Source organism: Panthera leo, chromosome A2 (assembly GCF_018350215.1).
Source record: "Panthera leo isolate Ple1 chromosome A2, P.leo_Ple1_pat1.1, whole genome shotgun sequence".
NCBI classification, from domain to species: Eukaryota; Metazoa; Chordata; class Mammalia; order Carnivora; family Felidae; genus Panthera; species Panthera leo.
In genome coordinates, this window is record NC_056680.1 from 137,368,786 (window position 1) to 137,394,385 (window position 25,600).

The 25,600-nt window shown below is 36.8% G+C and overlaps 1 protein-coding gene across 3 annotated transcripts in view; it reads left to right on the forward strand.

Annotated features, from left to right (window-relative positions):
* The window catches only part of CPED1 (cadherin like and PC-esterase domain containing 1), a 266,420-nt gene that overhangs the window by 42,157 nt on the left and 198,663 nt on the right, over positions 1 to 25,600 (forward strand). For 2 of the 3 annotated variants that reach the window (XM_042923099.1, XM_042923100.1), the window contains exons 3-4: positions 15,905 to 16,011; positions 21,812 to 21,887. The exons of the other annotated variant lie outside the window; for it this stretch is intronic. In XM_042923099.1, coding sequence (XP_042779033.1) covers positions 15,905 to 16,011; positions 21,812 to 21,887 — 183 coding nt within the window. The remainder of the gene's footprint in view (positions 1 to 15,904; positions 16,012 to 21,811; positions 21,888 to 25,600) is intronic. 3 annotated transcript variants of the gene reach the window in all.

Genomic DNA, 25,600 nt, shown 5'->3' on the forward strand with positions numbered 1-25,600 from the left:
CAAATTCACAGCTGTAGTGTAAAACAGATTGTTTCTGTTGGAAATTGGTACTTACATCATAGTAAGAATGCCGGGAAGGCCAGAAAGGCTGGCACATTCCATGGTAATCTGAAGACTCATCCAGATAGCCAACATATGAGGAATAATGAGTGTTTGCATTTCCATTGGTTTGTTTGCTGAAGGATTTCTATTCATTATGTCCATTTGTTTGAGAAAGAGCATATTAAAGTTTATCATCAAGACCTTATTTTGTGGGTACCTGAAATCCTAACTTATAAGCATACACAGCATGACTACTGCATGCTGAGACTGATTTTTATTTCTTGTCTGATGGAAAGAAATCCTATTACTTTGTCACCCTGAGTATTTTTAAGACACTATCATATCATGAACATTTTGGATTTAAAAATGATCAAGATCCAGGTTAATTTTCTGTACATTTTTGCTTCTGTATAAGTTAATTGACATTTTACAGTACTTTGAAAGAAATGCAATGTGTGTATCTCAATGTGTATATCTCAAAAAGACTCAATGTCATTTTTCTCAGAGAAAATGTTTCTTTACTTAGATGCATATCCTGATTGCATTTTTAAATTTTTTTTTAACGTTTATTTATTTTTGAGACAGAAAGAGACAGAGCATGAACGGGGGAGGGGCAGAGAGAGAGGGAGACACAGAATCGGAAGCAGGCTCCAGGCTCTGAGCCATCAGCCCAGAGCCCGACGCGGGGCTCGAACTCACGGACCGTGAGATCCTGACGTGAGCCGAAGTCGGAAGCTTAACTGACTGAGCCACCCAGGCGCCCCTGACCGCATTTTTAGAAAAGAGTCCCATTTCAAAGATGTCATATGTTTATGGTAGAATATTGAATCAAATATTTGCAAATACAAAGATGAGCATGAAAAATTAAATCTAAATTCACCCAGAGAGAACACAGTTGACATTGTGCATGTTTCCAGGCATCTCCCTAAGCACAACCCAAACATGCGCGCGCGCACACACACACACACACACACACTTTCATCTTACCCTTTTGCCCCCTGCCTCTTTATACCATAGCTTATCTCACATGTTTTAACAGATAAAATGTTAATATTCAGATATTCTGATAAAAGCTTTGCAATATCAACATAATTTAAAAATTTTAATATCAGTAGTTTTAAGATTGTCTTTTTTTGATTACTAACTAAATGCAGTGTGATATGCACTGCATTTTTTAATTTTTGTGTGTGTGATATGTCCTTTACATGCATTAACTCATTGAATTCTCACTCATAATCCATAGCTTGGTATTTCTGTTTCCTAAGTGAGGAACTGAGTAAGGAGTCTCATAAATGGGACAGCTGAGGTTTGGCCCTGGGCTGTCTCTCTCCAAACTTGCGTCTTTAACTGCGATATCAAAGTCGTTTCTGGAAAGTATATGGAAATTTCCTTTGCTTCGTTCTTTTTAGTATTTTATTATATGGAAAGGAATGCCCCGATAGTTTAACTAAGTCCTTCTTAATAGGTATTTAGAATCGTTTCAACTAATTGCTATACAATACAATTTTGCTACGATATTTATTTAGATTAAATTTTGGAGATTTTAGTGTGAAACTCAATTATTGTATGGATGGGTGAAAATATTAAAACTGGGGTTCTCCTTGCCAAATTTCTCCACAAAAGGTTGGCTCCTGTTTTTACTTTCATCACCAGTGCTAGTTCATGATCTTTAGCAAATACATGTTAACATGTTTTTTAATCTGATGAGATTAAAAATGACACATCAGTTTAATTTTTTACTAAAAAGGAACTTTTACTTGCACATCAAATACAATTCTTTTTCTTATGCTAAATGTTGTCTATTTTGCTTCATTTTTATGTATAAAACTTTTTTATAGAATGCATATAAATAAGAAATTTATAGAGGGGGCACCTGGCCCGTGCAGGTGGTAGAGTATGTGACTCTTGATCTCAGGGTTGTAAATTACCTAGAAAATAAAATTGGGTGTAGAGATTACCTAGAACATAAAATTAAAAAAAAAAAAGACGTTTATAGAAAGCAAATACAAGTGGTACAACGAAGAAGAAAAGATCACAAAATTAAGAAAAGTTTACTGAAAGACAATTTAAAGCATAGAATATCACTTTACATTCATAGAACTGACAAAATCCAAAATTGGTGATATCACTTATTGCTGGTAGGAATTCTGGGAGTGGAAGCTCTCATAACTTGCTTGCAGAAATCTGAAATGTAGTTTCTTTTGGAAAGCAATCTGGAAAAATCTATAAAATTTAAAATACAAATACTTTTTAGATAGCAATATTTTTGAGAATCAATTTGATAGAAGTCACAGCATCAAAACATAATCAAATATGTACATAAATCTTAAAATTAACAATGTCAGTGGAGCAGAGAGAATGATTTTAGATAAGGACAATTAAAATAAAGGAAATGAGATTACTGTATGAATTTTGAGTAGTAAATAATTAGAGAGAAAAATAGCAAATTATGTTCCAAGCATCTCCAGAGAGGTGGAAAATTAATGTTTGAGATAAGAGGAAACTATGATTTTGCAGAATTCTGTTAAAATATCTGGGATAAATTATACCTCTTAAATGCGTAAGAACAAGTCACTTTAAAAGAATGGTACACTGTAACAGTACTTGGCAGGGCTTCACATTGACCTAAATATTCTTCATCTCATGGATAACAGAATTATTAGCCTCAGGAGACATTTCCAATATCCTTTTGGCTTCTAGGAGCAGGGCCAATTTTCCAAAAATTGTGAAGTGGATGAAAATTGTCTTAGGCGATAGCCCAGTTTACCCACTAGCCAGGTCCCTCCTTACCCAAAGCACCTACTTCAGGGAGTCAGAGGAGTTGGCCTAGGTGGTCAGGTCACACCTACCACTTGGGCCTTGTTGCTACTCACTCAGGAGAATGTACATTCCTTCATCATTAGTTTTAAGGCTCAAGGGGTCACCTGTTTTAGCAAATGCACAGTGTCAAGGAGAGAAAACTGCTGAGCCCCTTTGTAGATAATGTGCTTGAATTTTAACTGGGACCTACTACTAATGAGGTCCTCTCTTTTCCTTAGATTGAAGCCACCAAAGAATGCCTTTCCTCCTATGGTAAGAAGGCCTATTGAAGCAGCATAAAAGGGGTAGCCAGGAGTTGGGAGAGAAGGTTATTCCCTGTGTTCTCTAAATTCCACTTATATTGCTCTATACAGAAGCCTTAAATAATAATCTACAAAACACATAGAAGATGTTGCATTTTGTGTCTTGAAATAAGTTCATCATCTAGATCTAGAATTTATCTGCCCATGTATACCTACCACTCACCTATTTATTCAATAAACAAATACTAATATAAAGCTCATCAAGTACCAGGCACTGTTCTAAGCACTTTACAAATATTAATTCCTTTAATCCTCCTAACATTCCCTAAGTGTTGGTATTATTATTACAACTACTTTTTGGAATGGCCGTGAACGAGCTCACTAGATTATCTATTGCTTGATTTGAAAATGGAAGATAAGACTTGCCCCATAAATATCTTACAAAAATCTATGATTGGGTTAAATACATCTCCAAAGAGATGGAAAATAGTGCATTATGAGTGGGAGATATGTAATCTTAAAATACTTACTGCATTAAGTAATAAGCCATTGAGGGAGTGGATTCTTTTTCTCATGTTAGTGGATTATAGTTTCTCAAGCCTTAGTTCTCATCTGTGCTGAGTTAGTGTGGAATTGTTAGTAGAGTAAATTTTAAATCGATGACTCCCTCCGCCCTCTCACATTGTTCATAGTCCCCAGTGCCTTATTAAAAAATGTTAAACCAGACATGACTAGCTTGCATTCACTGCATTTTAAAGAAGTCATGCAAAGTGATTTTTAATAAAACCGGAAGAAAAAAATGATATTCGGTTAAATGAAGTGTCACAATGCTAATTATACACTAAAACCTCCTGTTCCATAATATGGAATTAAGTATAAGGAATGTCTGTCAAAAACTCATGTCAAGTACTCAAGTAATAAAAGAACTCAATGTGTGGGTGCCTGGGTGGCTCAGTCAGTTAAGTGTCCAACTTGGCTTAGGTCATGATCCCGTGGTTTGTGAGTTCGAGCCCCGTGTTGGGCTCTGTGTTGACAGCTTAGACCCTGGAGCCTGCTTCAGATTCTGTGTCTCCCTCTCTCTCTGCCTCCCCAGCTCATGCTCTATCTTTCTCTCTCAAAAATAAATAAACATTTTAAAAAATTTAAAAAAGAACTTAATGTAAAGCTCTAACCTCATAACAAGTATTACCGTAGGACATTATAGTCAGGCATCAAGTTATTGACACTAGATTCTCAAGTTATATTCAATACATGGTTATTAAACAAGAACGAAGGGTAGGATGCTAAGGCTGGCATTGTTGGGACAGACAGAATTTCAAAGATGAGTGAGACCTTTCAAGGAGCTATAGGGCATAGTTGTATATGAGTGCTTCTCAAATTTACAGGCACATTTAGGTTACCTGGGGATCCTGTTATTGACAAATTCTGATTTGGTAAGGTCTAAGTTGGGGGCTGAAATGTTTCATTTCTAACAAGCTTTCAGCTGATGACAGTGTTGTAGGGCCAAGGACCACTGTTGAGTAGTAAGGATGCCCATGTTTAACTGTAATAAAATACTCCAGAACTGTAATAAAATATTCTGCAAACAAAATATTCCAGAACAGAAAAAGTTGCCAATTCTGAGTGTGGGGATCTTGGCAGGTGTGCAAGTAGAATACTTGGTAGGTAACAATGAGCTCTCAAGTAGATTTTTGAAGGAAGAGGTTCAACCGCATGAGCTGCATGCCAGAGACACGCAGGTCTGTAAGTGCTTGGAGTCTCAGGGACCAACAAAGTGTTGATGTGGTGGAAGAGGAAGTCAGGGGCTGCTTTGACAAGACTAGATTGACTAGAAGACTAGGTTAGGGCAGATGTAAAGAGCCTAGGTTGTATTGCTAAGGAACTTGATCTGCGATGGACTGGCAATAAGATGTTTCTAGAGGATGACTCTGACTGTAGAGGGGAAGTGGGTTAGAGAAGGAAAAAGAGTTATAAGTAGGGAGACTAGGAGACTTTGCAGAGAAGATGAAATCTTAGATTTAGGGAATGTGGTAGAATTTGGAAAAGTCAGGAAGTTATTTAAGAAGTTCAAATTTAAAATTGATGGGAATTGGAAATGAATGGGATGTGGGATTGAGAGACAGGTACAAGTTGAAGAAGACCTTATGCTTTCCAGCTTGAGGGAGAAAGAGAGGCTACACCTTTGATAATAAGAAAAGTGGAAGGAAGGACAAGATTTTGGCCAGAGATAATGGGTTCAGATTTGTACTTGTTTAGCAGGGCATTTGTTCTAGAATGTAACTGGAAATGCCTCTCTGAAACATGAGAAAGGTAGAGAAATGTAACTTTGGGAGTCAATGCAAAGAAGCAATAGCTAAAGCAATGGATGTAAATAAAATCACCAAAGGATTTGACTTTAGAGAGAAATAGTAACAAATGCAAAGAAAGGCGAGGAATTTGGAGAGCTGCATGTATTAACAGGAGGCTCTCAAAACCCAAACTTGATCTATTTTTTCAGTCCTCTATATTTTAAATACCATTGGAGTTTGTATTACCAGAGAATGCATCTCACATAAAAAATAAAAACTTTTCACTTTCAGCATTGTAGTGCTGACTGGATTTGTAATACAACATCCTGAGTATAAAATCCTCAGGAAGATGTGTAATTAGTATGTGAGAGTTTATGCCTAGTTTATGCCTACATCCACATACTTAATAATCATCTTATTTCCTCTGGAGGATTTATTTATTCTGTTTTTTTAAATACTGAAGTCCATATTTTATTCAGATTTTCTTGTTTTTCTACATAATGTCCTTCTTCTGTTCCGAAGTCCCATCAGGATATCACATTACATTTAGCCATCATGTCTCCTTAGGCTTCTCTTAGGCTTCACGGTTTCTCAGACTTTCTGTTTTTGATGACCTTGGCAGCTCTGAGAACTGGTCAGGTACTTTGATCTTTCTCTACTGGGATTTGCCTGATGTTTTCCCCATGATTAGACTGGAATTATGGTTTGCAGGAGTAAGATCACAGAGGTAAAACATCGTTCTCATCACTTCATATCAAGGGTATATATTATCAACCTGCCTCATAGCTGTTGGTGTTAACCTTGATCCCTTGACTGAGGTAGTGTTTGTCAGGTTTTCCATTGTCGCTCTTTTCCTTCCCCTTTCCATACTGTACTCTTTGGAAGGATGTCATTATGTTCGGCTCCCAGAGAAGGATCAGGAAGTTGTGCTCCACCTCCTTGAGTTTGGAGTAGCTACATAAATTATTTGGTATTTTTCTACTCACATGGTTTGTCTCTTCATCCCCATTTATTTGTTAATTCAGATAATTTGTTTATATCAGCATGGACTAATGGATAGTTACTTTATACTTTCGGTTATAATCCAATATTACTTATTCTGTTGCTGAAATCACTCCAGTTTTGACAATTGGTTCCCATGTCCCTGTCATATACTTCCATCATTGCTTTCATTTGTTTAAGTATTTGTTTTGAGCTCTTCCTTACTTTCTGGTGCAATGATGCTCTAGTATCGGCTTCTATATTTACGACTCCAGCCTCTTTTTTTTTTTTTTTTTTTTTTTTTTTCAACGTTTTTTTATTTATTTTTGGGACAGAGAGAGACAGAGCATGAATGGGGGAGGGGCAGAGAGAGAGGGAGACACAGAATCGGAAACAGGCTCCAGGCTCCGAGCCATCAGCCCAGAGCCTGACGCGGGGCTCGAACTCACGGACCGCGAGATCGTGACCTGGCTGAAGTCGGACGCTTAACCGACTGCGCCACCCAGGCGCCCCTCCAGCCTCTTGAATAAGCCATTTCTTCAAGGACCTATGGTTCCTTTTATTGCAGAATGATGTTAGAAACCAGTATCTAGGCACTAGGTGTAGTCTTATTTTTTTTAATTGCTGCACTGTTCATTCTTTTAAGGTCTTCTAAGCTGGTGAGGATTCCAGACATTTAGAAATTTGGTAAAATGCTATAATGAGAGTTTTATCCCAGACAGACAACAGTCTTGAAAGCGGTGAAAGTTTAAACACACATCCAGTACACTTCACTAGCACACTTACAGAAGTGCCATGAAAATCTTTAAAAATATTTTTAAAAATATGTGGGGCGCCTGGGTGGCTCAGTTGGTTAAGCGTCCAACTTCGGCTCAGGTCATGATCTTGCGGTTCGTGAGTTCGAGCCCCGCATTGGGCTCTGCACTGACGGCTCAGAGCCTGGATCCTGCTTTGGATTCTGTCTCCCTCTCTCTCTGCCCCTCCCTTGCTCACGCTCTGTCTCTCTCTGTCTCAAAAATAAACAAACATTAAAATTTTTTTTTAAATTAAAAAAATATGAAGGAACTTCAGCAAGCCTTCTAAAGTAAATATTTCTTGAATGTATTTCATAGGAATAAACTGATCTATTTCCTTTAAAACTCTTCTTTTAAAAAATGTTTATTTGAGGGATGGAGGGAGAGAGAGAGAGAGAGAGAGAGAGAGAGAGAGAGAATGCATGCATGCATGTGGGTGAAAGGCAGAGGGGGGAAGAGAGAATCACAAGCAGATTCCATGCTGTCAACACAGAGCCTGACGTGGGGCTTGATCTCACAAACAGTGAGATCATGACGTGAGCCAAAATCAAGAGTCGGAGGCTTAACTGGCTGTGCCACCCAGGAACCCCATCCTTTCAAACTCTTCTTTATGACAAGTTTCTTCAGAACGGGAGTCTTAAACTTTTGCAAAAATTTAAGCATGATATTGGTTTCTTAAGCTTATGAGTAGAGTAAAAGAATTTCAGGAGCTCAAAACTCCTCATGGAAATGATCTCATTGATTTTCACAACCTCTCATGGGGCAGAAAGAGGGTAGATAGTAGAATAGGAAAGCTTGATTTCTAGTGTGGATTTAGAAAACCCAGGGGAGAATGGCTTAGAGTTTCTCTGTGGTAAAACAAAAGTTTTTATCATCGGCTCTTAAAGGGTAAGGAGCCAGAGGTAGTATAAGCAAAAATCCATGACCAGATTTTTGGGGTAAGAAACTTTAATTAGATTTTGTGACTATGTTGTATAATTTATTGAAGATCTAAAGATTCTGTATATATAATTTCTCTTAAATTCTGAAAATTTCCATATTGAATCCAATAAACATCTAAGTGTCTACTATAATCTGTGTTAGATACAAGAACGTGAATAGTTTTTGTCCTTAAAGAACAGCTGTGAATAAATTTTACTATGGGTCCTGGGTTGCCGTTCTGTATAAGAATACAGTTAAAGGAACTGGTTAATGCAATTTGAAAGATTCAGGAAAAGATATAGGTATTTGCAGTGGCTAATTTATATCCAAACAAACTTACGGGGTTATCAAGCATAGAATCTAATTTTTCATCAATAAGTTGATAATGTATTCATGAAATGTCACATTATTTACTAATTCTTATAAAGGATGGGTACAGAGAAAATAAGACTTTGTTATTCAGCAAGAATCTCATAGTCTAGTGGTGAACAGAAAAAGAGTATACAGATAGAACTGTGAATATATGAAATATTCTTATGTTATATTATAAAGGAATATTATGTATTGTTTAAAATTAAACATTTTGTGTATTTGATGCTAAAAAAAAAAGAACCCCACACATTTTAGGAAATCACTGTACTTGTATCCTCATGGAATATAATAGTCTAACACTGTGAATAAGTAAATGAGGCTTGGCTTTTGTAGCTATGTATCTTGGAAGCTTTTGGACAAGTTTATTTTCCAAGTCAGACTTTATAAATCTTTTCTGCTTCAATTTGATGTATGTGTTCACAAAATTTTCCACTAAGTAAAGCGCTAGGAATCTGCTTTGTTTTTATAATTTCTTCAAATGCTAGGAATGGTTATTTTATTTTCATAGGCTTACTTCTCTCATCCTTACTAAGAACCGAAATATATCTTTAGGTCCTCTTTGTAAAACTACTTTAAAATTGTCCTCACTGCCTCCATTTTTAATTTTTACAATGTACTGGCTTTTGATTGAGTTTTAATTGTTGATCTGTTGCTCACATTCAATTGTATATTCACTATGGATCTCACAAATCTATAGCAGCTGTTTCTGAAATCCCAACCACTGTTGTAGATACTAAGGATATAGCAGTGAACAAAATAGACACAGTCCTGCCCTCATGGAGCTCACATTCTAAGGGGAAGAGGCAGGCAATAAATAAATAAATAGACAAGAGATACATAATCTGTCAGATGATGATAAATGCTGTAAAGAAAAAGCAGGAATAGACTTAATATTCTGAGATTTTTATACAGTGTGCCAGAAAATAAAAATTGTCATTCCTTGAGAATAAACAGCATGTATATGAATGATGGTATCTCAGAGCTGTCTGTTGTTCTCTGGATCGAGTAACTGATCTGGTAGACTCTATCATTGAGGGAGATCATTTGTGAGCCAGGAAATGATTGTTTGCTTTACATGGCAGCCTGCCTATGAGGGACTGGAAATATTCTAGAGTCAGCCCTTGCTCCACAGGGCAGATGCTTGATTAAAACAGAAACAAGAACAGAACCTTTAAAAATAGCTCTTACTCTTAACACTGAGATGTTACTTGGTTCCCGAGAACAAGTAGAGAAAGATAAAAACTAAAGTCAGTAGTTATTTACGTCTGAATTAATAAATCCGGACCCAGACAACTCCCAAAATTGTCCACGGAGTCTTCATTGCTACCTGAGCCAACACTAGGAGGCATGATAGTGTGGTATTACCAGCAACTTTGTTCCACAGTTTATGGGGAGAAGCCTATAGATTTTTCATGTTTTTGTGATTATGAGTTGGAGAACAGAACATCCACATCCTGTTTTCCTAGAACAATGTCCTGTGACCTCTCTATTTATGGGCTTGGCTAGTCTAATCTGGGAGCTAGTCTTGCTCTGGTTGCTTTGTGACTGCAAAAGAAATCATTTTAATCATCTAAAAATCTAAGAAACTTTTGGAGATTTCTTTTCAAAAGTAGGTGGTAGCCAAGTTAATATTTATGGTTTCTGAGTACATGTGCAGTTGAATATTCCTTCCTTTTAAAGATCAAAGCACTTACTTCTCAATTACCAGTGGTAGCTAATAATGTTTGGGGGCACTGTTGCTGGGTGAGGGTCTACGAATACCCAAGATACTTGTTATACTCCTTTTTCCCTCTGAGGTCCCAAAGGAAAATAGATGCACTGGACAGTAGTTGGAAAAAACACCAAACCTATATAATTCCTCTTTGTCTCAGGACCCTCTCTCATAAAGAGTATGGAATAATTGCTTATACCCCATAATGTTGTTAGAAGTTCTGCATAAATTAAAATATATAAGGTATTCTCTATTGCCTCCCTGGTTTTTAAAGTGATGATGATATAATGGTTATGAACCCTTAGAGCTAAACTTCTGTGTTCGAATTCTCTTCCCACCACTAACTAGATGACTAGACGATGAGTTTAGCAAGTTATTTAACCTTACTGTGCTTTTCAAAAACAGAATAATCATATCCAGGAGGATATTGTGTGGAATAAATGAATTAACACAAATACTTGGAGCAGTACTTGGCTTACTGTAAGTGGTCAAGAAAGATGTACTGTTGATATCATTACTACTACTACTATTTATGTATTTATTTATTAGTGTGGCTTTGGCACCCAAATCCTAATGCAATAGTCTAAGGAGCTAGGCTGAATCACATAAAGGTCTCCTGTTCTGTCTGCCAGGGAAACCTAAGAAACCACCATCCAGGTTGGCCAAGGGCAGCTTTGCCTGTTTTTTTTTCAAATCCACATCTGACTTCTCCACTCTTACACTCTAATGTGAACCTTCTAGGGACAGAAGAAGTACATCAAGTAAGGCCAACATAAAGAATGTTTGCCCTAATGCCAAAAAAAAAAAAAAAAAAAGAAGAAGAAGAAGAAGCCTGTCTTGGGCTGCTTCTAACTATGGCAACAGTCCTGAGACAGGCTGAATGTCTTAAAAGAGTCCAAAGAGAGACTGTGGGTGAGAAAGAGAAGGGATCAGGCCCACCTAGGAGTGGTACCTGGGTCACTCTATCAGTTCAACTGGAGAGAGAAGACATAAGTGAAAAAGATTTCCATAGGCCTCTCCTGATTTTTCCAGGCTCCTGAGAAAAAGAATTACTCTAAGAGACCACATGTCAATTCTTACCAACTTTAACACAGCCAATAAAATGTCTCCGGAGTTGAAATGACCTTGCTCAACCTTGTGGGAGAGCATGGCCGGATCTGGGGATCAAAGGGTGTGTTCAGACATCCTTATAAGACCAACTGACCAAATATCAATTTTCTCACAGTCATCTTAACAAGACCAATTTACCTAATGAACAACTCTAATTCACTGAAAGCTAAAGCCTGGAACATCAACTTGCTGAATGGGCAATTCATGCAAAACGGACACATGGTGTTTTATACCAGGTCTAGGACTGGTTTGCCTACTAGAGGCACAGCCCAGGCACTGAGGGCCTGGGGGACCCACATGGTAAACTGGAGAAAATGCGGGAGGCTGTACTCCACTCCAGTCAGTGGCTGCCTTATAGGATATGGACCCAGTATTACCACAGCCTCCAAGTTTTCAAATGAAGGCAGAAATCTGGACTTTTATATGAATTATGCTGACATTTGCATTTTGGCAAATACTTAAAATTTAAAATGAAAACAAAACAAAAATTGTGCAGGCCAAATGCACCCCACGTGCCGTTTGACTCTCCCTGTGTGCCTGCAGTCTACAATCTCTGTTGTACATCCTGGGCGTTTGCCTACTAAATGCTCATGCTTTCAGCTAGTTGAGCATGGCCCCAAAGCTCCACAATACTTGCAATGTGTAATTTTGCTGAGGCACAAATCTGTTTCCCAAATGCTCAGAGTTGACTTATGAATGTGATTTACTTAGCTGGTGAATGTGCTTATGTCTGTACCCAATTTCCAGATTTCAGTGTGGCTTTGGGGGTTTTTTAAACCAAGTTTGAGTACATAGTGCCATTCATGCAACAAATAAAAGCTTTTTCTTTAAAAAGGGTTGTGGGAATCAGGGGACAGTGTTGACTTTTAAGGTTGGAGATGGAAATGAAGAGAAAGTGAAAAGGTCTACTCGAGATTTAACTAGGAGATAGAGTTTAGGAAGTTTGAGGTAGGAGTCAGGGAGGGTATCTGTAAGAATTTTGAGTGGAAACAATCAGCATTTTTCAGATTGTGGTGGCAAAGAATTAGGCAAGAAGTATATGAAGAGATTACTTGAAATTTTTGGTTATACTTTAATTTTAAGAGGAAATTTATGTGCTATAAAATATTTTTGAAATTTGAATTTTAAATTTAAAATATTCGTTAAATATCTTTGAGAGGTATGGGGTAACCCTTATGAATGTCAAGAAACTGTAGCACTTTACAAGTTATCCTAAATTCTTTTTAGTGCTCAGGTCTCTCAAAGATTGCCGAGGTCAGTGACCACTTTTTTTTTTTTTCTGTTTACATTCATAATTCTAGTACAATGTCCTGCTCATAGGAGGTTCTTTATAAATTAAATACTTTGAATTATTTAAACATGTCTTCCCATTTTAAACATTTATGGCTTAAATATATATATCTTAATCAAATCCAGAAATTGTGTGTATGTCTTGGGTAGCGAAGGGGAGCTTGCATCAGACTTGGAGGGATATGAAATGTACTGTGTTTTTAATGCCTAAACAATACAGTCCATGATTTTTTTAATTTTATTTTTTATTTTTTAAAATTTACATCCAAATTAGTAATTAGTAATTAGTGAGATCCAACAATGATTTCAGGAGTAGATTCCTTAGTGCCCCTTACCCATTTAGCCCATCCCCCCTCCCGCAACCCCTCCCATAACCCTCAGTTTGTTCTCCATATTTATGAGTCTCTTCTGTTTTGTCCCCTTCCCCTGTTTTTATATTATTTTTGCTTCCCCTCCCTTATGTTCATCTGTTTTGTCTCTTAAAGTCCTCATATGAGTGAAGTCATATGATATTTGTCTTTCTCTAACTGACTCATTTCACTTAGCATAATACTCTCCAGTTCCATCCACGTAGTTGCAAATGGCAAGAGTTTATTCTTTTTGATTGCCGAGTAATACTCCATTGTGTGTGTGTGTATATATATACCTATATATACCACATTTTCTTTATCCATTCATCCATCAATGGACATTTGGGCTCTTTCCATACTTTGGCTATTGTTGATAGTGCTGCTATAAACATGGGGGTGCGTGTGTCCCTTTGAAACAGCACACCTGTATCCTGTGGATAAATGCCTAGTAGTGCAATTCCTGGGTCATGGGGTAGTTCTATTTTTAGTTTTTTGAGGAACCTCCATACGGTTTTCCAGAGTGGCTGCACCAGCCTCGCCAACATCTGTCGTTGCCTGACTTGTTAATGTTAGCCATTCTGACAGGTGTAAGGTGGTATCTCATTGTGGTTTTGATTTGTATTTCCCTGATGATGAGTGATGTTGAGCATTTTTTCATGTGTCGGTCATCTGGATGTCTTCTTTGGAGAAGTGTCTATTCATGTCTTTTGCCCATTTCTTCACTGAATTATTTGTTTTTTGGGTGTTGAGTTTGATAAGTTATTTATAGATTTTGGATACTAACCCTTTATCTGTTATATCATTTGCAAATATCTTCTCCCATTCTGTCAGTTGCCTTAGTTTTGCTGATTGTTTCCTTCACTGTGCAGAAACTTTTCATTTTGATGAGGCCCCAGTAGTTCATTTTTGCAATACAGTATATGATTTGAAGTCCTCTCTTTGCATATCCTTGTCTTCTTAAAATATTTGGTTGAGTATATTATGTCAGGATGTTTCTTCTAGGTTTTAGTGTTTCCTGGGCTAGAAATAATATAAAATGGAACCATCTTTGTTTTTTCCCTTTTGAATCCATATCAAAAGGTTTTGGCTGAAAGTGCCAGGTGCACATTTTAAATAAGGTATTGGAATCATCATAGAGTATTTGGTTTTGGCTCAAGAAATCCATTTAGAGTTTCCTTCAAAGTGAGGATGCATGGACCTTCCAAGTCTAATGCCGGATGGCTACTAGATGGAGAGATTTCTCTCATCCCCAAATCGCCTGTATCATTTCTCCATGTCCCTTTGAACTGTTGCACTATATTCCAGCATCTTGAGATACATCACGCAACAAGAGACAAGAGCTTAACTTGAGTTCAATTGTCTGGATCCCTTTGTTTGGCAGAGAGGTTTCTCTTCTAGGAACAGGGCAATTACAGAGGAATCAATAGCCCAGACAGCACAGAGCTTGTCAAATGGTAAAGGACTTGATTAGTGCAGAGTGAAATTTCATTCCTAATTGTCATAGATCAGCCTTCGTTATCAATCTTTTTTTACCCCATAAAGTCCTTCTTTGAAAGCATTATGCGTTCAAGTGAGAAATTCATTTTTTATTAAAAAAATTTTTTTTATGTTTTATTTATATTTGAGAGCAAGAGAGACAGAGCACGAGTGGGGGAGGGACAGAGAGAGAGAGGGAGACACAGAATCCGAAACAGGCTCCAGGCTCTGAGCTGTCAGCACAGAGCCCGACGCAGGACTCGAACTCACAGACTGCGAGATCATGACCTGAGCTGAAGTCAGATGCTTAACTGACTGAGCCATCCAAGCGCCCCTCAAGTATGAAATTCTTTCGGGAAATTTTTAAAGACAGGATTTGGTTATTTTCAGGCTTTGTAGAAGCCACTAATACCTAATGCAAGAGGTGACTTATGAGATCTGGCGTAAATAGTTACCGAAGGAATATGATCTCAGGATTGTTTAACTCCAGAAGCCATACGTACAGAAATTGCTTGATTTTTTTAAAAGTAGATTTCCACCCAAAATGGAGGAAGTTTCACAAGTAATATCAATCCTGTCATACATTCTTTAGTGTTCTTTTTTGCCTGGTTATTTTTGAGATACCTATTTATATATGCCTTTGAAGTAACATGTTTACCACTCTGTCCTGGGGCTAGTTATTCATTCATTTATCAAATATTTTTAAAGCACCAATTATATGCAAGACATGTTGATAAAAACATATAAATAAATCAGAGAGACTAAGAGAAAACAAACTCATAACACACAAATGTTAATTTTCAAATGTTCAAGTATTATGCAAGAATGTACTCTTCTGAGATTATTTTGGCAAGTTACTAGGACTTATTGGCAAAGGGCTTTGTCCTTGGTAAATAGCTGAAATATTATTTGCTTCAGTCCATGTTATACTCTGTATTTTGAGCTCAATTCTGCTATCGATAACTAGACCACAAATTCCTTTTAGACAAAACCTGTTTTTTAGAATTTTCATTGAATTTTATTTTCAGTATACTGCAACTTTCTTTGGAATAAATGTTATAAAAGTATATCTGATGTTTAAGATTTGTGAAAAGTAATGGTGATATCAAAGCCTAGAACAAAATATTTGGTGTTTTGACTTCTTATCATTATTTGATTTTGCAACCATCGTCTATTATCTTAAAAGACTTTATAACCATCTTTCCTCCCAATCTCCAAATAAGACTTTGTGAATTTATAAAATTAGTGGCTTAAAACATTTAAATTTTAGACTTTTAGACATTGTGTTAGATAATTGAATTTTCCCTAAGATACAATAGTAAATATAAAAGTGTTTCTAAATTAGAAAAGTTGAATTTCAGTTACTTTGAATATTGATTTTAAACATATTCAGAATCATTGTTACTTGTGTTTTATAATTTAAATAATAGCATTGTTAAATCTAAGAATGGTGCCTTCAAAAATCTGATAAAAAAATATTTGTTTTTCAATATTCTTTTGCCATTAGGTGATTTGGGCTCTTGGGATCTGCTCATTTGCCTGTCTTCTAGGAAAGCTGGTGGAAAACCTTGCATATCCAAGGAAGACATGTGCCAGTTAGGTTTACATCAAAAGGTAAATTTTATTTTCAAAATGGTTACAGATTTTAACAGCCCTTGGATACAGCAGCATATCTTGGTCCATAGTATTTTTTTAATGTGAAAAAAGCATCAAAACTTACAGCTATTTCTCAGTAGTGAAATAATATTATAGTAGCTACACTGATCATTTGATATTTCTGCAGTTGACAATCTTGATAAGTCCTTCCTCCTTGTAACTCCTGACTCCATTGGCCTTTGGGCTGAGAACATTATTTTTGCTCTTCTTTTCCATCTTTGGCCATTCCTTCTCTGTTTTCTTCATAGCCACCTTTGTCTGCTCATACTTTAGATTCCTGTGTTCCTCAACACCACTCCCAAGGTTGTTGATGATTCCCAAAAGTACATCTAAAATTCAAGCACTTTCCCTGGCATCAGGCTCGTGTGTATAATGCCTGCTGAACATCACTTTTATATCACACAGACACCTCAGAGTCACCATGGGGAAAACTCACTCGTATGTTCCCCAGTAAATCCACTTCTACTCTTGCATTCAGTAGCTCTGCAGAACTTCTGTTATATTGGTCACAGGCATGAGCAACCACTGTCACTCCCTAAGGTGGAAATCTGGCCTTCACCTCTGATCCCTTCCTCTCCTTTGTGGTCTACATTCTATCAATTACTAGTGCTAAGGAATTTAACTCCTAAATACTTCTCAAGTATATTATTTCTCAAATATCCATGCTCACTACTTTTATTCTGGCAAGATAGTCACCATATCTTACCAGGTTATTACAGAATCCTCTTTACAGCTTTTTCTGAAGCAAGTGTTCTGCCCCTGAAATCCATCCTGCCCAAAGTTATCAGGATAAAAAAAATATAAAATTCTGAGCTAACCTAGTTAGTCCTATACTTAAATCTTGAATGGCTTTACATCAACTATAAGGTAAAGCCTACAGTTTTCTTCCCTGTGAGTATTGGTCAACCTCCAAGCAGGAGACAAATTCCATACTTGAAAGGACTTAACTGAAGGGAAACCAATGAAAGAGCTATTTACTGAGGTTTTGCCAAGATAAGAGAAACAAGATTAGAGAGAATGTAATTAAAAAGATTGGGAAAACAAAACAAAACAAAACAAAAGATTAGAGGCACCCAGGGACCAGCAGCATCATAAAGTTTTACCACCCTTGGTCTGAAGAAGGGTTTATAGAGGGAATGGTTACCAAAGCCTAATGAGAGCTGGAGCCAAAAAAGAGGGGTCGCTGGAAAGGAGCTATAAAGTAGGGGAATGTAGCCATTGCCAAATCATAAGCCTGCAGAGAGGAAGCCAGGGAGATGAGTACTCAACCTCTCTTTACTACCCCCCAAACTCTTGCCAAGGCCTCCTGTTGGTGCCACGCATCATTCCAAGTGTTCACATATTTATGCTCATTCTTTACACATAGGAGACTGAAGCACAGAAAAATTAAGAGAATTTCCTAAGTCCTCATAGATAATAAATGAAGCAACCAGGATTCAAACTCAGGCAGTTTGACTACGAATTTTGTCTTCCTAACTACATCACTATAAAATTTTTCTGAATAAATATTTAGGACAGCATTTACAGCCTATTCTCATGAAGATCCTTAAAGAATGCGTAAGTTCTAAATGATACATATTAGATAACTGTCACTTTGGAGCATGAATAATTTGAAGCTTTATGAACCATGACTTATTTATGTAAACATAAATATTCAAAACAGAAGTTGCTTCAGATTTGTTGGGATTCTTAGATGAACAAAGAAAAGGGCCTCTGCTCAAATTAGGATTACTGATCACATGAGAGCTTTGGAATCTAAGTGCTTAATGAAAGTGATCATAAGATTTGTTATAAAAAATGAGTGGCCTGGAGTCTCTCTAGTCAGAAGGAGAGTAACATGATTTTAAAACTGTATTGGTCCATGTGATGCGGAAAGTGAAGTGAGGTCCACTATTTGGGGTAACACTAAGTTTAGTAACTGGGACTGTATTTCACCTTTAACAGAAAGGTTCTACTGTTTCAAGAGCAGAGGGATTCATTTCTAGCTCTAAATGTTTGTAGGATTAGCAGTCCCTAAAACAGTATGCTGTTTTTAGTACCCGGAGCACTGAGAAATACTGAAATGGCTCTTATTATAAAGCATTTGAACACATTTTCATGTGAATTTGATGGAATGATAATTGCATGGGAGAGACAAGGGGATAATGACTCTTCTTGTCATTAGTTCTCTTCCTTGTGAATGATACTGAACAGCTTCCAGAGAACATCTGAGTTCTGATAAAATAGAGAATGTTTGTACCGACCTAATGAAGAGAAAGAGAAGAAAAAGATATTGCTGTGAAGTTTGTGTTACTCTCGGTATTCGTGAATGACCCGTCCCAATTTTTTCCCCTGGGTTCTTTCTTCCACACTTTGTAGTTATAAATAGTCCAACTCAAATGTCTCTCCTTAATGAGTTAATCGTATTACTGTAGTTTTAGTTTTAGTTTATAAACACGTTCTAAATGTTTATAATTGATATACTGTTGTTCATATTAATTGAACTATGTCTCAAAATAAGAATGATTTTTTTTTACTTTTGCTTCTCATAATCTGTAATAGAAACAATTTAGATGTGGAATACTCACAGATTAGGATTGTGGAAGGTATGTGGGGATTGAAATCTTTCTAAATGCACATTTCCTTTTTCTCAGTTTGATCTCAGAAATATCCCAGGGCCCAAACATCATTATCTTTATCATTTCCCTTATGTATTCTAACCCTTTCAAAGATATGGAAGGTTTTATGTCAAGAAAAATAGCAGCTTATATAAAACATACACACACATATAAGTGTACGTAAAGCATTCAAACCCAATGCAAAATCAGTGTATATTGAAAATAATTATTAGGGTGATAATGATGTACAGTGTAGATTCTTTAAGAGTAACAAATGTACCACTCTGGTGGGGTTGAAGTCAGCTAATCCAAGTAAAATGTCATTGATGATGTTCCTTTTGACAATGATGGAAATCTTACATATTTTATGATGCACATAAAAAAAATAAAAACCAAGCATGAGGATATAGAAGAGCATTATTAGGTTTAACAATAAAAATACATGGAATACATGTAATATAGTTGATTTGATATAGCTATATGACCCATAGCCTTTGAATATGTTTCTTTCTTTGTGCCAAGTTCTTCGGTTTAACTGCCCAGGTTGGTGCTGTTACACAGAGTCAAACGGAAATGGTATTTCTGGTGTCACGTGTCACCTCGGTTATGTCATCTGCTGAGACTCTGTGTATTCTAAAGATGTGCTTTGGAGGAGGGAACACGAAAGAGGTCACTGGGTGGTGGAAGGGAAAGTAGAAAGCGGAAGCCTGGGAGCAGTTGCTTCCCTTGGCTTGGCTCTGCTTTCTTGAAGCGAATGCTTTGCTGATCCTGGGTCAGTTCATTCTTCTGACTGAAGGTCTCATATAGAAAGTCACCTCTCTGATAAGACCCAACAACCTGCACTTGTGTCTGAAATCTATGCAAGCTGTTCTCTGTCTTTGCAGCATCTTTGCAAATTCTTCTGGCCCATTAGTTCAGTTATGGTTGCCCATTGACTGGGACTCTTCTTTCAATTTGTAAAGGATGGGACAGCTCATCCAGGATATACCAGTGCTGACCATCTGGTATAACAGCACTTTTGCTGTGAGCTCTTCAAAAAGTGCAAGAAAGTTTTAATCTGGACCTTGTCAATACATAACCTTTAATGATACTTACCTACTCACCCTGGGTGGCTCAGTCAGTTAAACCTCCAACTTCGGCTCAGGTCATGATCTCATGGTTCTTGGGTTTGAACCTGCATGGGGCTCTGTGCTGCCAGCTCAGAACCTGGAGCCTGCTTCGGAATCTGTGTCTCCTTCTCTCTCTGCCCCTCCTCCACGCACACACTCTCTCTCAAAAATAAATAAGCATTTTAAAAAATGATACTTAAAGCTACTTTTCTTTCTGGGTCCTTCTATTAAAGTTTCTATTTAGTCAGTAGCAACTGAGTGATTTTGCCTGGGGTGGGGAAAATGGTTCAAGTGTATTGACCTTTAAAGCTTTTGACGATCTAATTTAGAAAACTTCTTCTGTCTATTATCTTTAACAAACAAAAATCTAAAACAAACAAACAAAAAACCTTTATTATAGTTTCTCCATACTTTTGCGGTATTCTGCTTCTTCCCTCCAGCCTTTCTTAGGAAGTCTGAATTATGACCTTAAGGACTTTCTGAAAACCCTTCTTTGTTTTCCACTTTTAGTCTCTGAACCTTATCATTTTTTAATTTGAGAAAGTAGACATGCCTAAAATCTGAAGTGTACTATACTTCTAGCCTTTGCCCCCACGCCCTGTGCCCTAAGAATGTAAGTGACTCAGACTTTGTTATCTTTGGAGACTTTCAAACTCGAGTATTTAACAACGTTGTTCCTGCAGATTCACAGGAGCTGGTTCTGCTGAAGCCCTGGCTTCATTTATACACAACGTGGGCTGAAGTTTACTGTTTGCTGAATAAATGAATAGAGTTAACGGGATTGCAGGAGTTGGAGAATGTTTTTTGCTTTTTGTTTTGTTTTTAATTTGTTGTCAAGTTAGCTAACATACAGTGTAGTCTTGGCTTCAGAAGTCTGTTCTCTGATTCATCACGTACATATAACACCCAGTGCCCATCCCAACAAGTGCCCTCCTCAATGCACATCTCCCGTTTTCCCGGCCCCCATCAAAGGGTTGGAGGATGTTTAATCAACACACTATTTCAAAGCACTTTAAGAGAATCATTTCTTTGTAAAACTACAACTGATGATTGAATTACTACTTCATAAAAATCTTAGAGAAGCAGTGGAACTCAGAGACCAAAAGCTCTAAGTGCTTTATTTTACAAATGTAGAAATTGAAAACGAGAAGCAAAAGTGATGTGCTCAAAGTTACGATTCTGTTAACTGTCCTAAGTAGGACTGTAACTCATGTTTCTGGTCCTCCAACTGCAGCTGAGTTATTTTCATATAGCCTTGTCAGTAGAACACCGCGGAGAAACTACAATACTTGACTCGTTTAGAGTGAGTTGGAAAGTATTCAATAATTTCACAAAAATGAACCTGATTTTCAAGCTAATTTACCCTGATCTCTTTCTGTTGGTTTTAACAAGGCTTTGCCATTTGAGGCATCATTTTTGGAATTTAGTTGATAATACCTAGATAATCAGTCTATGAATTCAGAAGAGTATATTTGAATTTATGATAACTTCTATGAAGCTTTCTAAGAACAATTTTTTTTTAGAATAGAATTTTGCAGTGCCTGGATTTTATATCTGGAAGCAATAATGCCCTTCAATATGAAGGGAAGATTATATATTAAATTTTGAAACAGGATTAGCACTGAATTTCCCACTAAATGTCTGTGATTTAAATCAGCGAGGGCCTTTGGAACTTCAGAGTTTAGTTGACTTTGAGGTATGGTTGGTGCTATTTTCTGCCAAAGCAAAATTTGCAACTGTCAAGTTATTTGTGTTATTCTGTTTACCATAAGAATGTATCTATTTCCTTTTAGTTTTAGCACATATCATTGTTTGGAAATATATCAAGGTTTTCAAAAATATTCTCAAATTTCTAAGGGCAAGTTTTTGTTTGATGTTCTCAAATAAACCATTTTATTATTCTGGATTTAAATGTTGACTTTCAGAGATTTGAAGGTAGGGTGTGGATGGAGTACACAGTAGTTCACGTCTATACCCTGTGAGTTTTTGCATTTTCTTTGCTTTAGCATTTATGAATGCCTAACTCACTAGAAGCTTTTTCATTCCTTGCAGGTAAACATATTACCAGAAATACAGCATCAGCTTTGCAGTAAAGAAGGATTATGTCAAATAATTAGAAGATTTCCAGGTAATCTTTAGTTTGCCTCCTTATGCAAAAACATGTGAGATATGCAGCCTGCTTTAGCAGATACCAAATAATGAGATCTCAGATCCATATATTTAGCTCCTCTGTCTATCATTTCACTATCACAAATCTTCCAGAATCCACAAGGTTTTTGCCCATGGGGAGACCCTGATAAAAAGGAATACAAACACAACGTTGGTATTCTTTCTTTTAGTTTTGCCTTCTAATTTTTAAGGTGAATATTCCCTTCTTCCTTTGTGTTTTTCTTTAAAATCATTCTTGTTTTATTTTATTTTTTTATTTTTATTTTTTTATTTTTAAAACCCACTTTTATTTTTTTTCAATATATGAAATTTATTGTCAAATTGGTTTCCATACAACACCCAGTGCTCATCCCAAAAGGTGCCCTCCTCAATACCCATCACCCTCCCCTCCCTCCCACCCCCCATCAACCCTCAGTTTGTTCTCAGTTTTTAAGAGTCTCTTATGCTTTGGCTCTCTCCCACTCTAACCTGTTTTTTTTTTCCTTCCCCTCCCCCATGGGTTTCTGTTAAGTTTCTCAGGATCCACATAAGAGTGAAAACATATGGTATCTGTCTTTCTCTGTATGGCTTATTTCACTTAGCATAGCACTCTCCAGTTCCATCCACGTTGCTACAAAGGGCCATATTTCATTCTTTCTCATTGCCACGTAGTACTCCATTGTGTATATAAACCACAATTTCTTTATCCATTCATCAGTGGATGGACATTTAGGCTCTTTCCACAATTTGGCTATTGTTGAGAGTGCTGCTATAAACCTTGGGGTACAAGTGCCCCTATGCATCAGTACTCCTGTATCCCTTGGGTAAATTCCTAGCAGTGCTATTGCTGGGTCATAGGGTAGGTCTATTTTTAATTTTCTGAGGAACCTCCACACTGCTTTCCAGAGCGGCTGCACCAATTTGCATTCCCACCAACAGTGCAAGAGGGTTCCCGTTTCTCCACATCCTCTCCAGCATCTAGTCTCCTGATTTGTTCATTTTGGCCACTCTGACTGGCGTGAGGTGATATCTGAGTGTGGTTTTGATTTGTATTTCCCTGATGAGGAGCGATGTTGAGCATCTTTTCATGTGCCTGTTGGAATCCGGATGTCTTCTTTCTTGTTTTATTTTAAAAGCAATTATTATAATACTTCTTAATTATATAAAACTTGAGTTTTTAAAAATATATGTATTTCTTCATGATTAATTCTGGTCTCAATAAATCTATTTCCTTTTTTTTTTTTTTTTGAAATTCCCTGAATTTGTCTGTTTTACCCAGGATACTGAATGAGTAAATTCTTTGCCTTGACAACATTAGTAATTTGGGACAAAAATTACCATATCTTTTCCTCCTAGATTCCCAGTGTGAAAGAAAAATCAGATGGTCTATGAGTCTTCATAGATCAAATTATAGCTTACTTTAAAACCCATCAGTGAAAGGGTTTCTCAAATTTCTTGTTTAAAACCTATTTCATGCTATACAGCTTATGCCCCTAGAAAGTATTTCACTATGTAATTAAAATTTAGATCTGCATAGCTTCAATTCTATTTTTAAAAATTTAATTTGTGTTCTGGTGGAATCAGAAAACTGATATCTTATCCCATTGGGTTTTCCATGGGGTTTCTGCTTCCATACCAAAGATAAGCCACATTGGTATGTCCCATTGTAAAGACTAGTCTTCTGCTGTCATTTATTAAGGATTAAAATGTAGTAAAAATGAATCAAAAATTCAACTCTCAATTTAAGATACTTGCCTAAGATAAATAATAGTCGCATAAACTTGGTTTTATAGTTATTGTTTTATGTGGCAATTGTAACTGCCTCCATAATCTCTAAGTTTTGTTTCATTTTGTTTCCGTAAACTTCAGCTGGGTAGTTTTTATTTTATTTTAAAAAATGTAATGTTTTTGTGAGATGCAAGTAAAGTAATTATTTCCATTAATATATTATTAGGAAGTATCTGGGAATCCTTTAGGGAATTTGAAAAAAAATTTTGTTTATATTTTTAACAGAGCCTACATATTATTAAAGTATGTTTTTCTTTGTTGCTACTTACATTTCCTTTTTTTAAAAAAATAAAATTTATTGGCAAGTTAGCTAGCATATAGTGTATACATGTGCTCGACTTTGGGAGTAGAATCCCGTGATTCATCACGTACATACAACACCCAGTGCCCATCCCAACAAGTGCCCTCCTCAATGGCCATCACCCATTTTCACCTCCCCCTACAGCAACCCTCAGTTTGTTCTCTGTATTTAAGAGTCTCATATGGTTTGCCTCCCTCTCTGTTTATAACTATGTTTTTCCTTCCCTTCCTCCATGGTCTTCTGTTAAGTTTCTCACATTCCACATATGAGTGAAAACATGATATTTGTCTTTCTCTGACAGACTTATCTCACCCTAGCATAGTACCCTCCAGTTCCAACCATGTTGCTGCAAATGGCAAGATTTCATTCTTTTTCATTGCCAAGTAGTATTCCATTGTATATATAAACCACATCTTCTTTATCCATTCATCAGTTGATGGACATTTGGGCTCTTTCCATAATTTGGCTCTTATTGATAGTGCTGCTGTAAACATTGGGGTACCTGTGACCTTATGAATCAGAGCTCCTGTATCCTTTGGATAAATTCCTAGTAGTGCTATTGCTGGGTCATAGGGTAATTCTATTTTTAATTTTTTTGAGGAAACTCCACACTGTTTCCTAGAGTGGCTGCACTAGTTTGCATTCCCACCAAAAGTGCAAGAAGGTTCCCCTTTCTCCATATTCTCACCAACATCTATTATTTCCTGAGTTGTTAATTTTAGCCACTCTGACCTGTATGAGGTGGTATCTAAATGTGGTTTTGATATGTATTTCCCTGCTGATGAGCAATGTTGAGCATTTTTTCATATGCTTATTAGTCATCTGGATGTCTTCTTTGAAAAATTGTCTATTCATGTCTTCTATCCATTTCTTCACTGTATTATTATTATTATTTTGGGAGTGGTTGTTGAGTTTGGTAAATTCTTTATAGATTTTGTCATTTGCAGGTATGTTCTCCCATTCTGTCGGTTGCCTTTTAGTTTTGTTGATTGTTTCCTTTGTCGTGAGAAGATTTTTATCTTGATGAGGTCCCAATAGTTCATTTTTGCTTTTATTTCTCTTGCTTTCGGAGACGTGTCGAGTAAGAAGTTGCTGTGGTTGAAGTCGAAGAGGTTGTTGACTGTTTTCTCCTCTAGGATTGTGATGGTTACCTGTCTCACATTTAGGTCTTTCATGCATTTTGAGTTTATTTTTGTGTATGGTGTAAGAAGGTGGTCCAGTTTCATTCTTTTCCATGTTGCTGTCCAGTTCTCCCAGCACCATTTGTTAAAAAGACTGTCTTTTTTCCATTGGATACTCTTTCCTGCTTTGTCAAAGATTAGTTGGCCATACATTTGTAGGTACAATTCTGGACTACTCACATTTCAAAATGATAGATTCAAAATATTAAATTTCTTGGGGCGCCTGGGTGGCTCAGTCAGTTGAGTGTCCGAGTTCAGCTCAGGTCTTGATCTCATGGTTCGTGAGTTCGAGCACTGCATCAGGCAGAGCCCACTTCAGATCCTCTGTCCCCTTTCTCTCTGCCCCTTCCCTGCTCACATTCTCTCTCTCAATAAATAAAACATTAACTAAAAAACATTAAGTTTCTTTAGCATCGGAGTTAG